The 16,691-nt window shown below is 38.2% G+C and overlaps 2 protein-coding genes across 3 annotated transcripts; both read left to right on the top strand.

Annotated features, from left to right (window-relative positions):
* The first annotated feature begins 1,389 nt into the window (after positions 1 to 1,389).
* Positions 1,390 to 4,196, top strand: LOC135609054 (cytokinin riboside 5'-monophosphate phosphoribohydrolase LOG1-like). The gene is made up of 7 exons (XM_065102167.1): positions 1,390 to 1,595; positions 1,955 to 2,052; positions 2,124 to 2,154; positions 2,444 to 2,543; positions 3,192 to 3,262; positions 3,587 to 3,730; positions 3,836 to 4,196. Exons 1-7 carry the CDS (start codon positions 1,476 to 1,478, stop codon positions 3,926 to 3,928), a joined length of 657 nt encoding a protein of 218 aa, XP_064958239.1. The 5' UTR covers positions 1,390 to 1,475; the 3' UTR covers positions 3,929 to 4,196.
* Positions 4,197 to 6,914: 2,718 nt separating this feature from the next.
* LOC135608879 (clathrin interactor EPSIN 2-like) lies at positions 6,915 to 15,439 on the top strand. Of its 2 annotated transcripts, XM_065101956.1 has the most exons (15): positions 6,915 to 7,170; positions 7,614 to 7,670; positions 8,322 to 8,445; positions 8,620 to 8,671; positions 8,898 to 8,977; positions 9,059 to 9,137; positions 9,339 to 9,422; positions 9,549 to 9,694; positions 9,773 to 10,111; positions 10,377 to 10,418; positions 10,537 to 10,632; positions 10,702 to 10,928; positions 13,186 to 13,376; positions 13,692 to 14,340; positions 14,672 to 15,439. In XM_065101956.1, exons 3-15 carry the CDS (start codon positions 8,411 to 8,413, stop codon positions 15,124 to 15,126), a joined length of 2,475 nt encoding a protein of 824 aa, XP_064958028.1. In that variant the 5' UTR covers positions 6,915 to 7,170; positions 7,614 to 7,670; positions 8,322 to 8,410; the 3' UTR covers positions 15,127 to 15,439. The 2 variants fall into 2 exon arrangements, with proteins under 2 accessions (XP_064958028.1, XP_064958074.1); XM_065102002.1 differs by lacking the exon at positions 7,614 to 7,670.
* The last annotated feature ends 1,252 nt before the right edge of the window (positions 15,440 to 16,691 follow it).

Genomic DNA, 16,691 nt, shown 5'->3' with positions numbered 1-16,691 from the left:
CTGTTACTGCAAGATAAACTACTTCAGTGTTTAAGAGATTTATGTGCATGAAGAGACTCATCTGTTTATAGTATTCATTCTTAGTTATCGTCGATTATGGAAAAAATGAAGATTATTCTCTTTAGATCTCATGTTGGGGTAAAAGGTTTAATCGACCTATAATTATCTTTTGAATGATTGACAATCAATACTAATCATATTAGCGTAGTAGATTATTATCACTACTTATTTTGATGTGATCTGATGAGTTAAAACCTATCTTGTTCGTGGTCTATGGAGGTAGAAATCTCTGTAGCACTCGAGGCTTTCAGCTTTCTGTTCAGCAGACCGAGAAAAGGAGTGACGAGGGGAAGCGATCTCAAGACAGAGTTTAAGAGGAATGGGATCGGATTAGAATACAGGCTGAGAGAGTTCACGGAGGAGATGGGGCATTGCGTTTTTGTTCGTTTTACAGTACAAGATAAACTGGGAGGAGAGTAGGAAAGGCAAGTGGGTCTGAGGAGGCAAAGCAATCAGTGGAAGGTGATGGCGTGGACGGGAGGAGCGCATGCTTGGTCTGGTGAGGACGGCTTGGGGGGTGTGGGAGAATGGAGAGGGCGTGTTGAGCACAAAACAATAATAATTATACTGTGTTTCCTCTGCAAGCAGCAAAAAGTCCATGAGAGGAGGCTGTCTACTGTACATGTATTGAGCTGTTCACCACCCAAAACTTGTCATTGCCCTGGTCAAATGAGCACATTTGTACTTTTAATCTCCTCCTCTGTATCATTATAGTTGAGCCCATTACCTCTCTCTCTCTCTCTCTCATCTTATGTACTTAATCCTCGATTTTAACATTTCTGCTATGACACAGATTATTGCATGTATGCTATGATGAACTGAGAGAGAGAGAGGCGGAGAGAGAGGTTTTGCTTGGCAACTTTAGGATGAAGGGTTCATCCTGCAGCAAGATGACACAGGTTGTGCAGTGTGTTGAAAGGCTGATGACCCTTTTGACTTGTTTCCTACTGGTGCACAGATTCATCTTTACCATTTCTCAGTGTTGTATGCTGGTGTTCATGCTAGCTTCCAATTCACATGGAAGCAGTGTGAGGCCCAAAAGCTGAACAGGGTTTCATGAATGTTCTAACTTTTGTGGTTGTCCCGAGTCATTCACCTGTTGTCCAGGAGAACCCGGAGACATTGGACATGGAGGAAGAAGTGAGTAAAGAGGAAGAGGACAGCTTGTCTCTTTGTTTTGAAGGCCAACCCCATAACCCCTTGCCCGTGGTGTGGTTTTGGAGTGCGTGGCTGCAAGCACGTGTGCTCTCCCTATCATACATAGGCCTGCAGAGCGCACTAAAAAGGTCGTGTGTGTGTGTGTGTGTGTGTGTGTGTGTTGGACCAATGTCACTTGTAATATAAGGGGGACAGAAGTTGATCCCTGCAGAGACCAGAGGCAAAGAAGAAGGAGAGGAGTGTCGAGGAGTCTGGGAATGGAGGGGGAGCAGGAAACGAGACGATCCAAGTTCAGAAGGATCTGTGTTTTCTGTGGCAGCAGCCAGGGGAAGAAGAGAAGCTACCAAGATGCTGCTGTGGAGCTCGGCAAGGAACTGGTACGCTTGCATTCTCCTTCAAATCGTAGAAGAAATTGGCTTAGGGACCAATGCATGAGGTTGTTCTCATCTTTCCTGTACACCAAACAAAGAGTTATTGTTCATGGAATCTTAAGGTATAACTTTCATGGTGACTCATGCGAGTACACATGGGAGTACTGGGTTTTGGCTTTTCCTTCCAACTCTACAGTCTCTATTGCTCTGAGCTGTAGCTAGCTCTCCCATGGTTGTGGGATTGAGTTGTTACTCCATCAAGCACAACCATCTCACTCGTTAACATTCACTAGTGAAATGTAACATGGTTAGAAGTCATAGTTCGATGTGACCTGAGGAGAACACCATCATCGAGTTTGTGGCAGGTGTCAAGGAGCATCGATCTGGTGTATGGTGGAGGAAGTGTAGGTTTGATGGGTTTGGTTTCTCAGGCGGTTCATGATGGTGGCAGGCATGTCATTGGGTGAGTTCACTGGATTTCTTAGTTTTCTTTGTGGAGGAGAAATGTCTGTAACTTTCTTCTTTTAATTGCAGGGTTATTCCCAGGATTCTCATGCCTCCTGAGGTATGCCATTTTTCCATGACAAGCGCATTAAGATGGGAAAAGAAAATGAAGTATCAATCATGTTCAAAGCTTTCTGCCTGTGTCTTAAATGTAGAAAACAAGATAGAATTCTTTTGGCAGTGACATATGCTGTTAGCTTTGTTCTTTTCTCATTTAGTTCTATGGCTTTTATACATAGTGCATCACCACTGGTCTTTCCTCCCACCATGTTTCAAGAAAGTTTCTCTCTCTCTGTGTCCTTACATATGTCATCATTGATGCAGAGTTACTGATGCTTTTGCTGCTGCAGATAAGTGGTGAGACTGTAGGGGAGGTGAAGGCAGTAGCAGACATGCACCAAAGGAAGGCAGAGATGGCAAGGAACTCTGATGCCTTTATTGCCTTGCCTGGTTAGTATATGAATCAGCTGATCTTTCACTTGCTACCACTTTAATATACCAAGGCAACGCAAGAAAGGGAAAAGTAATGAGTACTTCCTCCCCAGAATGACCTGGGCTTGACTTTCCCTTGTGTGCAGGTGAATGGTGATGATTTTGTGACTCCTTTTGAGCTCTGTGCTTCAGGAAAAAGCATGATGAATTTTGCTTTTCTGTGTTTTAATTTTTATTTGCTTTTACTGAATAAAATATTCATTATAGTAAAAGAATGACTAGTTGTTTAAAGGAAAACTTCTGATCCTCTCACTACTCTCTTCTTAGATTGGTTAAAAGGCTCAAACACTCAGGTCAAAAGGAAAGTTTTTGTTATGTTTGTCTGATGAACTTTATCAGACCACTGTTTATATGCAAACAAAGAAACTGTCACTCTTCATTAGAAGTTTGACTGTCTTGGAAATAGATGGACTGTTACCTCAAATTATTTATCCTATTAATCAAGCAAGTCAAAGCCTTGTAAAAGTCCAAAACAATTCCAATTCCAACAGTTAGCACAGCATCAGGGAAAGTAACTAAAATCAAATGGAAATAGCAGAGTCTTTTTAGGCCATTTGAGCTGGTGTTTCAACTGTAATCAAGGGGCTGATTGAGATGTTGGTGCAGGAGGATATGGAACCCTTGAGGAGCTGCTTGAAGTCATAACATGGGCTCAGTTAGGCATCCATGACAAGCCGGTAACGCCTTTTCACAGCTTTTCTTTTGATTATTTTGATGAAGATACACTTGTTGTTTTAACCGAGGAAAATAAGGTTCATGGAAGTACTTCCATGATCAAGAGAGAAAGATCCCATTTGGATTCAAATTTCCTGATCATAAATACCTACACTGAACCAGAAGTGACATGAAAATGAAATCTGAGCGAGTTCAGAAACTCTTAAGATTACTCGAATTCTTCCCTGGTCTTGCATCTGACAAAGTCAACGAACTGAGTCATCTGTGTCTCTTCAAGAATCCACATGCTCAAACTGGTCTCATATCTGGATATGTGATCTTTGCAGGTTGGCTTGCTGAACGTAGAGGGATACTACAACTCCCTGCTATCTTTCATTGACCAAGCCGTGGAAGAAGGTTTCATCAGCCCGAGCGCTCGCCACATCGTCGTGTCTGCTCCCACAGTGAAGGAACTGGTCAAGATGCTGGAGGTAATTCCTCTTTCTCGTGAGCAAAGATACAACAGATTAGCATTAACAAGTTAGTGGGAAGGTCTTCATCTGAGTTGCATCTGCTTCTTCTCGTGCATCACAAAGGAGTACTTCCCTCGGCATGAGAGAGTTGCATCCAAGCTGAACTGGGAGATGGAGCAGCTGGGATACTCTCCCAAGAGAGAGATTTCTAGGTAGAGAGTGGAAGGAGGAGAACAAGAAGAACGCAAGTGGAACCACGTTTTGGCTTTCAGGGTTGCAGATCGGGAGGCAGCAGAAACACTCCTACCTTGAGGAAATGCTCAGGATTGTCGTTCATGTAAATTATCACAGTGTTCAGATGTGTAATGCTACCAACACATCTTCTTCTCCAAATGCATAGTACTAATCATAACAAGGCTTTGACTGGCTTTGGCAACCATGTATTGTGTATGTCCAGCTATGAAACCTTAAGGAAATTGCTACTCATGCATAGTGTGTGAAGGAAATCTTAAGATCACTTGCTAATAGTGCAGGACAAGAAGAGAAAGCACTTGAGAGTGTGATGATGAGCTGCAACACATGAAGAAGAGACCTGTCCATCTCAACCACATCAACACATCCGAAGCTTGTGGAATGAAGTCCCAACTCAAAGTACTTACTCTTCGTTCAGGTTTCATCTGTGTCTCACTTAGACAATGACACGGCTACTTGGATGCACGCTGGTGCCAGCTATCGACCCACCAAACACGTTGAGCAGTAGCATCACCAGTCACCAACCATCTCGTCAATCTCAAGGTGAGTTGGGAGCTTACAAGGAAAAATTATCTCTAATTATATGTATTAGATTCATTTACTAATAAATGAATTTTGATACTCAGAATATTGATCTTATAATTATATGATTAATTATATATTATCCTCTCGATTCTTATACGAAGATTATACAGAAATAAAAAATAAATAAAAACATATATTTAATATCAACCGATAAACTTTGAGACACTATCAATCATATGGCGCACTCGCATACCTCAAGGTCGATCTGAGAGGCAGAAAACTTTGGATTAAATATGACTTTTATGCAGGTGGATGATTTGATCGGAAAAGTCTCTCCCTCTGACCAATTCGAATAAACATGATAGACTTCATCACATCTCATTGCCTCTTCTTTATCGGCACTCTTGTTTGTCACGTAATCAACACGTTAAGAAGTTGGTGGAAAGTGGGCCATTAGCCACCTCTCGATGCGATTAATTTATGTGGTGTAATCATAATGTGCCCTCTCTCTCTCTCTCTCTCTCTCTCTCTCTCTCTCTCTTGTGGCTATGGGAGCTTGGAATCCATCACCATCACATGCACCCACCTCATCTCCTCCCTCTTTGTCGGTGGCTTCTTCGAGAACAATAATTTAACACATGGAATTCATTTTTTGAAGTTTGAGTTGAAGAAGTCTATGAAAAACCTCTTAATTACTCATGATACTTTTATTATGAGAGGATATTGATACAAATTATAATTTGAACTATAGTAACTAATAAATATTTTACTATATTTAAACTTAACAATAAATATAAAAAGCAAAATATTTATTGATGTTTAAAATACTAATTTAATGATGATATATTAGACTTATTTATTGAGGATTGAGGATTCAAAATTTCATCTTATAAATTTTTTTAAACTTAAAATGTTCATTTGATGATAATGTGTTAAGCCTACTTATATAGATATGATTTGAGATATCATCCAAAAAAATCTTTAGTATCTATCTAATTAATAAATATTGAGAACTCCAAATCTTATATGGGAACTATGAATGTGTTATGTATCTTACTCATACATACCTTATAATATCACTGAAAATTTTTGGGATCAAGATTCATCTTTACCATTTATACTTTATAAAAGAACAAAAGAATTTGAGAGATATGTATACACCTTTGTATTTTGTGTGTGTTCTTTGTTGAATCATCATGCATCCATGCATAAAGATATTAGTGTGGAACTACAGAAAAGGTTTAAGAGAGAGAGAGAGAGAGAGAGAGAGAGAGAGAGAGATGGCCAGAGGTCCTAATTGTGGTTGGCTTGGCTTGGCTGCATGTATGGCTGAGGAAGAGGAAGAACAAGTGGTCATGTCTGTGGCATCTAGAAGGCTGAACAGCTTCGTTAGGATGGTGTCCTTTTCATCTGGGAGGAGACACCAAAGAGAAGCCATCGGCAACACAAACCCGTTTCAAATAATTTATCTTTCTTGGGGAGGGGAAAAGATGTTTTTTCTTGAATTATTAATAATGTGAACCACTTTCAATTCATTTTGTAATCAAAGATTACCTATAAGAAATTTGATTTCTATATGAAAAAGATAAGTGATTATAAAATATCATTATTACTCATAAAAAATCATATAATAATGATAAGTTGATAGAGATGTTTGAAATTTACTTTTAACTCATATAGTAAAAACTTTTACCATTGATAATAATGTCCTGAGTTCCAATTATATCCTTACCCTTTAATCTTGATAAAAAAAAGGAAATGAGATCTAGATGATAAATAACTGAGAGAAAATTTTAGATCAACAATTATAATTTTAAGTGATAAAATCTATTAAGAAAGACTTTGGCTATAGTTAATCATTAATTTCTTTATAAAGACCATAAGGTTGTAAATGTTAAACATGTAACTTTTAAAAATATTCAATAAATATATTAAAAATAAAAGTGGATTATGTAAAATATATAATTTATCCAAGTAGAAATTCAAACAAACATGTCTTCCTATAATAAAAAAAATCCACTTTTAATTGATAATAAATATAAATTAGTTGTCCTCTAGACACACATTCACCTCCATAAATGTCTTGTTTTTGGACTAATAATAATAATAACATTAACTCAATTATGCTAAATCCAATCCTCTCATTACCTTCACCATATATGCTCAAAATTTATATTGGAGGTCAACAAGTGGCTACAGCATGAGGGGACATTCAAGTAATTTCCATGGCGCCCTTCTTTGACACCCATGCATGTTGTTTAGTTCCGACAGGATTCAGATAATTTATTGGCGATTCATGTGGGGCCCAAGAGTATTATATCGTAGAGCCAACCGAAATAAACTAATGTGGTTGGCTACTAATCCCTGAACCCTATTGTTGACCATGAGGAAATCCTTAACCCACCGCAGGGGCGGAAGAAATCTCTCCCTTCCGACGCCTTCTCCGTCCCCCTTTTTTATTCCTTCTTTCCCCTCTTTTTCTTCGTCTCATTCCTCCCCGTCCTCTTCCCAGGCCGCGTCGGAGAGGAAAGAGAGAAACCCTAGGGCTCGTCGGTGGATCGCTGGCGAATCCATTCGACCGATCTCAGATTCTATTTCCTTGATTCCTCCTCCAATCTCTTTTCCCCCTCTGCGACCCGTTCTTGGTCGGATCTGGGACGCCAAGATCATCGACTCCCGTGGTTCGTTTCGTTACCTCTTGTTTCCCTTTTTCCTTTCTTTTTATTTTCCGTTTTGGATATCGATTTCCTCGTCGCTGCGTCTCGGGGCTCGGGTTTGAATATTGGATCTGACCTTAGCTTGGATTTCTGGAGAAATTTCGCTGATTGCTCTATTTTTGTTCTCATGTTGGTGGATTTGATGTACCGTGATAAAAAAGATTCCGTTTTGGATCGAAAAAGTTGTTTCTCGGGACTGGATCTTTTTGTTCATGTTGATTTTGTTTCGTTTTTGTTGGATCTGGACGGGGATATTGGTGCCGTGGATCCCAAATTTAAGCTGAAAATTACTAGATCTGGATGCTTCTGCGTTGAATCTTGTCATGGTTCGATCATTGTGCTGGCCGCTTTGTAATTATTGCTATTCTGATGGATATGATGTAATTTTTTCTACTCTGTTTGTATAGGTTTTCGATAGGAGATACTGTCTGATTTCCTTCATATATACTGTGGAAACTTCTAAGGTTGGCTACTTCCATTTAATTTACTTGTTTACTATTTAATTTAGTTGATATTTTGTTAGCCTGTGGATGACATGTAGCAAATTCGTACCTATAAAAAGTGCATGAGATTGAGACGAATCTGGTGCTTTGTTTGTTTTTATGTAAAAAACTTTTTTTTGGGGTCATTTTCTAGGGTTTTTGACATTTTCGTATCTTGACGTAATGGGTATCTTTTTATCAGCCCTCTTTTTGGACATTGGCATATTGCAGATCCTGATTAGCTTTTTCATGTAGTTGCATGTAAAAAACTATTCATGATGCCTCTATTCTTTTCATTTATTTGGTGCATAAGAATAGTGCACATAGGTATACCTTGACACAAAACCCCCTTTTCTGGTTAACTGCTGAATAATTTCCTGTAAAGCTTGTTTCCCCTGTTGTCGCTCGACATTCTTCTGTTGTACTTTTTTTCCTACTCCGGCACTTGAGTCTGCTTTAGGCGTTGATAAAAAATAAAAGCTTTTCAATTTTGGTCATTTCCTTTTGGCTGTTGTACTTAACTAATTGCAATTTCGGTTTTTATTTCTAGATGGATCTTATGGATAACATTGTTGGCATCTTATTTTGTCTATCTGTCTAATAAATCCTATTATGTTTCCTTGTCAATGATAGAACAACTGGTTAGGTTCTTTTGGATTGCTTACAAAAGAAAATTCAAAGAAGGCTGCTGAAAAAGGAAGTGTTCTTGATCAACAAGGATCATGAAGAAAGCTTTTGATCAAACTGTCCGGGACCTGTAAGATCTTCTGTTGTCATGACTTTAACTAGTGCCTTAGAGTAACTTTGGACTTTGTTACCAAGTAACTCTATTGCATGCAGCACTATACCTTGATTATATGGGTCCACTTTGCAGTGTTCTTAATCTTCTCAGGTATAAGGTTAACTAATTTGTCACTTCTTGCATGTGCAGTAAACGGGAGGTGAACAAGAAAGTTCTGAAGGTCCCCAATATAGAGCAGAAGGTGTATTGTGTAACATATCTCATATGTTATTTGTTCACTTAGTTGTCTATATTCAGACTGCAACTGAAACTGAGTTTGTCAGTCCAGAGAAAAGGATAACTGCTTAATTAAGTGCAGATTACTGAGATTGATATTTAGCATCAAAGATGATCCTGAAATAGTATAATATGTTCTTTTGGCTAGTTGTGAAGCTTACACATTTATGCTTTTGGGATCTTGACTTCAGATTCTTGATGCAACCAGCAATGAGCCTTGGGGACCACATGGATCGCTTCTGGCAGATATTGCACAGGCAACCAGAAACTAGTAAGCTTGTAACTCTATCGATCAGCATGCTTCCTGCTGCTGCTTGTTTTATGGAACCTCATTGGTTATGCAACTGTGTAGTCATGAATACCAGATGATCATGAATGTGATATGGAAGAGGATCAATGACACAGGAAAAAACTGGCGGCACGTTTACAAGGTGTTGAATATAGATCTTTCTATACATTTGGATCTTGTGGTTTTCCTGGTTAACTCTGATTTGCTTAACTTATTCAGATTGTGCACATGCAATGCACCATGGGATTCTGTGTGTTCATTTTATTTGAACTTCAGATATTTATTGGATCCTTATTCCTATTAATAGTTTCATTTATTGTTCTTTTTTCAATGATAAATGTAGGCACTGACTGTTTTGGAGTACCTTGTTGCACATGGATCTGAACGCGTGATTGATGAAATGAAGGAGCATGCATACCAAATATCAGTAATATAACACTTGCCCTTTATCTCTCTTCTGGATGCTGTGAAATGTGTCAAATTTGGCTTGTAACTATTATAGATTATGTTATAGATAGCACTCTTTTGACTGTAAACAATGCCTGTATTTCAGACTTTATCAGACTTCCAGTATATTGATTCAAGTGGAAGGGATCAGGGAAACAATGTTAGACGGAAATCCCAGAGTCTTGTAGCTCTAGTGAATGATAAAGAAAGAATACAGGAAGCTCGGCAAAAAGCTGCTGTTAACAGGGACAAGTGAGTTAGATTTCTGAACTTAAGCGATATCGACTTGGTTCACTTTATGTATTTGATGTATCTTCCATTCTTGGATAGATATCGAAGTACATTTTCAACTGGTAGACCTGGTTCACAAGGAGGCTATGGTGATCGTTATGACGATGATCGTTATGCTAGTAGAGATGAAGACCGATATGGTAATGGAAAGGAAAGAGAATGGGGATATAGAGATGATGACAAATATGGTAGAGGTCGGGACTCTTATGGCGGAGAGGGGGATCGATATGGTAGGTATGCTGAAGAACGTTCTGGCAGAGATGGTTACAGAGATGATGACTATAGAAGAGGTCGTGGAAATGATGATTATCAGTATGGTTCAAGAAATAGGAGCCTCAGCAGAGACCGTTCCCTTGATGATGATGACCGCTCATCTCGGTAATGATACTTGGTTTTACTTTGCAAAGAATGAAGTTTTTTTTACTGATGCCGATTCTGATTATGTTGATCTTAAAGTAGGAAATCCTCTGTGAATTGTTGAGGCATGTTAAATTATTAATTTATGTTTTACTAATTGGAGCCCTATTTACTAATTTTAAATGGTATGATCTATTTATTCCACCATCCAATGAATTGCTGTTTATCATAGCTTCTGTAAAGAATGATTATATGGCATGCTTAATTATTCTCTTCTCGGTTGCAGAAGTGGAGGCGGCAGAGCTGACAATCTTCCTCATGATGAAAGGTTGTGAACTGTTGAAATTTCTGCCTTATAGACATTATAGTTCTGAGACTTGTGTATTCAAGTTGTGTTGAACTCGGGGCTACACCTTCTCTGGACTAATAATTATTTATATAATCAGGCAGCTGGACCGTAGGCTTTCTGAGCAGAGTATTGGTGCACCACCGAGCTATGAAGAAGTTGCAAAAGATGCTCAAAATCATGTAAAAGAAGATAGGTACGTGTCTGTTATTACTATGTTCTTTAGAATTGTGCAAGTCAACTCTGACATCAGATCCACTGGCAGAAATGAAAGTGATTTCACAGCAGCTGCGCCAAAAGCATCTTCACCATCAGCTCCTAGAGCAAGCTCTTCTTCAGAAGGTAGGAACCAAACTTCTTCACCTTTTGTACGAGCAGCAAGCTCTCCTTTTACAAACCAAGGCTCAGGCCATGCTCTGGCTGGTGTATCTGCATCAACAAACAACAATGATAACGGTTTTGATGAGTTTGATCCACGTGGTATGGCATCAGGTAATGCAGATTGTGGCTTTTGTAAGTGTAGCATTTCTAATCTTCCTTTGTTGCTTATGTCAAAATGTTGTATCAATTTTATGAGCTATTTATCTGGTAATATAAGAACAAATAGGTACTAATTGTGCCCAAACAATGTGGTTAGTTGGTTTCTACTATCTTTTATTTCTAAAACTTGGGGTTCAATCCTCTGACCTCTCTACAGGACTTCACAGCAGCCTAAATTTTTACCAGAGACTAGGATCATTTTAGATTAATTAATTTTCAAATAAACATATCAAATAGAAATGGATTTTCTCTGATCTTAATGCTGCTTTACTGGTGATTCACCTTTTAAGCTATCTGTGTTGGGATTTTGCAGTCACAGGGATGCTAAAAGAAGAACCAGAGGAAGATACTGGTTACTTATTTTCGGTGCAAGTATGTGAAAGATTGGATGCCAATATCAGAGTTTTTTGAAAAAGAGTTATAAAGAGTATAGGGAAAACATGGAATTAAATGAAGAAGAGTAAGGGAGGCCAGAAAGAAAATGAGATTCAGTAGTAAAAAAATTTAATTTGGTATATAGCAGAGGATATGTTCTAACAGTAGATGACCAATTAATGAAGGGGGGTGTAGTCTTAGGGGACAGACAATAAACAATAACAGGGATATAGATCAAATAAGCATAACACACTGGAATAAAGAGAGAAAGAAGGGGAAACAAATAAAGAGAAACAATTTTTAACAGTAATTGTGATGTAATGGGTTACACCACAAATCCTAAGCAAGGTTTAAAAGCTGGTCTCGTGAACATGTCAAGTTGATAAGCATTGGCCATAAGTATGTCCGGTCCGATTTAGAGATGAGATGCGCAAAAAATGAAAAAGTAATGATTCAAATTTAATTCATATGTGGTGTATATAGTGGCAGCAACATTTGCGGCATTTAATTCTATGCTCATAGGCACTCAACCTGATCGAATTTTAACCCAAGATTGAAACCTATTCCTTGAGAATCTAACACATTACTAATATATAAATGATCTTCAGATGAAGGTAAAAAATTTATCTGTTTGAATCGATGAAGCCTAGGTGATGAGACCTAGTTTCATGCCCAAGGTGGCCATTTTTAACAACATTGATTTTTGTTGAATTCTCATCTGTATTGCTAGATATTAACTATACACTGTTAGAAATAGTTGGAATGAGCCATGCTTGGACAACTAGGCTAAACCTACCTGGAACAGGTCAATTTTGATCAATTCTAGCTGATCTATCAAACTTGAAAGAAGAAAGAGGCTAGTTACTGCTTCCTGTGGTAGTCATAAGAAAAGGGTAGGAAAAATGGGAGTGGAGGAATGATTTTTTTTTAATGTGACTATATGTGTAAAGTGGAGATGATATGTATTAAGTGGAGATTCACTATCATCGCGTTTGACATTCGCCACTATCATCACTTCCATAGTTGGGGCATGTTTGTTGCCACTGCATGAGACAGAGAAGAAATGATGGATGGAGAGGTTTGGAGAGGGCATAGACCAACTTTTAGCATCATAAGGTCATGGATGGCATGATATGGTAGATGATGCCATGGGATGTCATTGGATTTGGTATTAATCCTACTAGCACACTCTTCAAAGAGTTTCATAAAAGTTGTTTTTGCATCACACAGTGCTTCACTAGAAATGGTGACTGGATAGGCTTGGGGGTCACATAGGGTCAAGTTCTGTTTTATTTTGTGACAAATATTTAGTTATTACCGCCACAATGTACTGGTGAGTTATCAATCGATGTTTTGGTTTGCAGTTAACCCCATAAATAAGGATGCTTTTCCGAATCACTTTACCTGCATTAGTTTTTAAATTTTCCATCACTAATTTTGAGTTAACATTATGAGTATAGAGTGACATATTTTTCCTCCTAATTATCACTTGTCGTCCTCCCCTTCTAAAGCTGCAGCTAAACCTTATCAATGCTGCCTTTTTTATGTTTTTTTAAAACAAATATATGTTTCTTATATTAGAATGTAATGATTATTTCAAGTCATAGTTCTGTTGTAACAAATGCATAATGAAGAGGTAAGAAAAAATAAAAATAAACTGAATTCTAATAAAGAATGCCAAATTGTTTGGAGATCACTAAATTAATATGATCGTCTCCAAAATTTAATAAGAACTAGTGTAACTTGTTTTTTTATGCAACTCTCTTGATTGATGTCATAACATGTCAATCTTGTAATGAGCAATAACAAGGGCTTTGTTTCTTCCCACAATCAGCTGCTCCACCTGCTGCGGGTAGTCATGAGATGGACTTATTTGGATCAGCATCAGCATCAGATCCTATTTATTCTCTGGCATTGGTGCCATTGACTACAACTAACAGTGGTACTGAAGCTGATCTTCCTGCAAATTCAAGTTTTGCGACAGATTTTGTTGCTGCATCATCAGCATCTGCTGTATTCAGCCAGGTTTGTTTGATCATTTAATTACTAGCATAAATCCCTGGATACTTGCAATGCAGTTAATTGTTTAATGAGGCACAAGTACGTGTACCAAAATCAGGACAGGCTTTGTTACAGTATGGACATTTATCACATTATGAAGTCTCATTAACAAGAAAAGTCCTGCAGTACAATTTATTTCTTTTTTGCTTGTTATACAGTTACAGTGAACTGTGATGGCATTTCCTTTCCTCTCGCTGCGTGCATTTGTTTTACTCTTACTGTATCAATCTTATCTTGCTTGACTGAGTGTGATTCTTTCTTCTTGACCTTTTTGTTCAGGCTGGTGAAAATCCTTTTGGGGATCCTCCTTTTATAGCTACTCAAGAAAATTTTCCCAATCAGCAAGAGATTTTTCCACCAGTCTCTTCCTTCAATTCAATTTCATCTGGAGGTGCTGAAATTCTTGCACCTGCAGCTCCCAAGATTGAAACAACCACAAGCTTTGACTTTGATGGCTCTTTTGGTGGTGTTACTTACAATCCTGTATCGGATGGTCAACAAAGCTCTTTTGCTGGTCCTGCTATGTTAACTTCAGAAGCACCTGTGACCCAGCCGAATAATATATCAGGTATGCTTGCCCCACAAACAGGATTCACAGCCTCAGTAATTCCGCAGGAATCCCGGGTAGCAACAACAGATGTCCTGGGCAACCCTCTTCTACAGTCAGGTCCACCAGCTATTTTTGCATCACAGGTGACTCAATTTACTGCACAGGAGGCTCGTCCTATTGCTCCAACAAATCCACAGACCACCCAGCCGAACCTTCTTTCACAGTCTGGCTTGCAGGCTCCTCCTATGGAAGTGACCGCTTGTACATCATCTTTGACACCCGTGAAAGCTGTTTCTTCAAAAGATAAGTTTGAGACCAAATCAACGGTGTGGGCTGACACATTGAGTCGAGGACTAGTCAATCTGAACATATCTGGATGTAAGTGTTTAGTCTTTCTTACTCAGTATTTAGTTGTTTCTCAGTTCCAATGTGCTGTTTATGAAAAGGCACCGATGATTCAGTAGATAATATATTGTTTACAGGTCATGCATATGCTTAGTTTTATGATTGATGCTCTGCTTGTAGTTTTTGATTGAGGTGCTGCTTATGCTTTTATGTGACATCATAGTGCATTCATGCATCACATGTACATCTCAAAAGATTACATATGGTAAACATAATATCCATGCAAGTTTTGCATCTTCCACATCAGCCATATTACATGGCTTTCTTTTTTGTGCTCTCTTATTCATAATTGAATTTCATGCAGCTAAAATTAATCCTCATGCGGATATTGGAATTGACTTTGATTCTATAAATCGGAAAGAGAAAAGGAAAGAAGAGAAGAAGGTATCTGCAACCCCAATATCTACAACCACAATGGGCAAAGCTATGGGATCTGGTTCTGGCATTGGGCGCGCCGGTGCAAATACCCTCATCCGCCCCCCCAATCCCACCATGGGCATGGGCATGATGGGTGGTGTTGGTATGGGAATGGGCATGATGGGTGGTGGTGGTATGGGAATGGGCATGGTGGGTAATGGTGGTATGGGAATGGGTGGTTACGGTGGCAGCATCAATCAACCTATGGGCATGGGAATGCCGCCACGACCGCCGATGGGAACCCCTATGGGTGGAACTGGTATGCCTGGGGTCGGATACAATCCCATGATGGGTATGGGCAACTATGGTTCGCAGCAACCATACGGAGGTGGATATAGGTAAGGAGATCCTCATTCCAAGAAATAATTAGACTGTATGGTGTAACTAGTTGATACCAGCATCATCGTATTTGCTATCTTGGTTGGAGATGTATCTGCTGATGTGTTTGATAATGGTCTTGGTATTTCAAACATTACTAGTGGTCTCATTGTACATGAGTCGGTCATTGCTCTGTTGTAGCCGTCACATGGGTGATGTATGGGGTTATATTGGTCGTAGAGTGACTCCTTTTTTGTGAATTTTGGAAGAAGATTTGTTTCAGCATTCATGCTGAATAGGAAAATAAAGATTCATTATTAGTAATTTCACAATGAAATATTTACTCTAGTACTATCGATTGGGCCTGCTGAATTCAAGGTTTGTCAGATAGGTTATTTGATGTTAATGCTTTACTGGTGTGGTTTCATAATCTGTTCTCAGAGAATTTTTGAGTGTTCGATCTCGGGACTGTTCACTTTGTAGCTTCATTTTATGTGGTTTCCCGAATGCCTGCTGGTTATTTAGTTAACAATGATCTGATTTTGGCATGTCAATGAGGTATTTAGTGTTCTTAAATCATAGTAGAATATTAGCAATTAGATTTTGACATGCAACTGCGTGCAAATTCCAATACATTTGAACATACTTACATATTTGCCCACTGTGATGTCTTAATTTTTGTTTTGAAATATGTACTACTATATTTATAAATGATTCCATCTTGTAATCATAATATATATCTTTAAAGATGTACATAAATTTTTTTGGATTTTTATTTCATTTTATTTTCTCTAAGGGCAGTTCTCAAATCGGGATTTCTTTGTTCTGCCTTTTTCAGATAGTTTTCACTCATTCGTGTAGTATTCTAATTTTGATCATATTAATTTTTTATTCATATTCTTACAATTGTCTTCTAAATTTTTATTAGAGCGAGGAAGACATGGTGGTCGTATATAAAACCTCTGACATCCTTATCCATTTTAATAATTTATGAATTTTTTTTTTGGTAAGATTTCTGTTCTATTAAATAATAGCAAAGATATCTAACTGTTTGCTCATAAGATACTGTTAATCTTTTGTTTTGGTATCACATTTGGACATATTGATGTAATGGATCATATTCGAACAATCCTCTATTTTCTTGATTGATTGATTGGGACTAACATTCACAGTGTTGTGCAAATTCTAAAACAATTATATTTACAAAATAATTCCATCTACCTTTTCCAAATTATATATTTTTATTGCAGAAAATAAAATTCAACCTCCATTATAAAAATACTTGATAGCAAACATGGCATGTCAAAAATTCTAAATGATGAATAAGCAATTAGGAAAATAATATAAGAAAAAAAAGCTACTTTGTCATTAAGATTTAGATGGAACCCTAAGATTTTTGGTAGTGAGTTTGTGAGCTTGTTGTGGGTAGTGTGAATTCCATGCTCATTAGCAGACTCCCCTACCAACTTGCAGTGTTCTCACAGTAAGGCACCATTCCACTGAGCTCCTTCAAGGAAGGTGGTGAGGGATGGAAGTCACTGCAGATTTGTACTTGCCTATCTTTAGGACAAATTCCCATGCCTAATTTT

This window comes from Musa acuminata, chromosome BXJ1-1, assembly GCF_036884655.1.
Source record: "Musa acuminata AAA Group cultivar baxijiao chromosome BXJ1-1, Cavendish_Baxijiao_AAA, whole genome shotgun sequence".
NCBI lineage: Eukaryota > Viridiplantae > Streptophyta > Magnoliopsida > Zingiberales > Musaceae > Musa > Musa acuminata.
The sequence above is the reverse complement of the archived record's forward strand: the minus strand, read 5'-3'. Positions and strand labels throughout refer to the sequence as shown.

What these genes read in the sequence shown, in the direction of transcription:
- LOC135608879 (XM_065102002.1), top strand. Translation starts at nt 8,411, where the DNA reads ATGAAGAAAGCTTTTGATCAAACTGTCCGGGACCT. An exon ending in GATCAAACTGTCCGGGACCT is followed by an intron (nt 8,446 to 8,619) that starts GTAAGATCTTCT and finishes TTGCATGTGCAG; the next exon opens with TAAACGGGAGGTGAACAAGA. An exon ending in TCCCCAATATAGAGCAGAAG is followed by an intron (nt 8,672 to 8,897) that starts GTGTATTGTGTA and finishes TCTTGACTTCAG; the next exon opens with ATTCTTGATGCAACCAGCAA.
- LOC135609054 (XM_065102167.1), top strand. Translation starts at nt 1,476, where the DNA reads ATGGAGGGGGAGCAGGAAACGAGACGATCCAAGTTCAGAAGGATCTGT. An exon ending in TGCCTTTATTGCCTTGCCTG is followed by an intron (nt 2,544 to 3,191) that starts GTTAGTATATGA and finishes ATGTTGGTGCAG; the next exon opens with GAGGATATGGAACCCTTGAG. An exon ending in TAGGCATCCATGACAAGCCG is followed by an intron (nt 3,263 to 3,586) that starts GTAACGCCTTTT and finishes TGATCTTTGCAG; the next exon opens with GTTGGCTTGCTGAACGTAGA.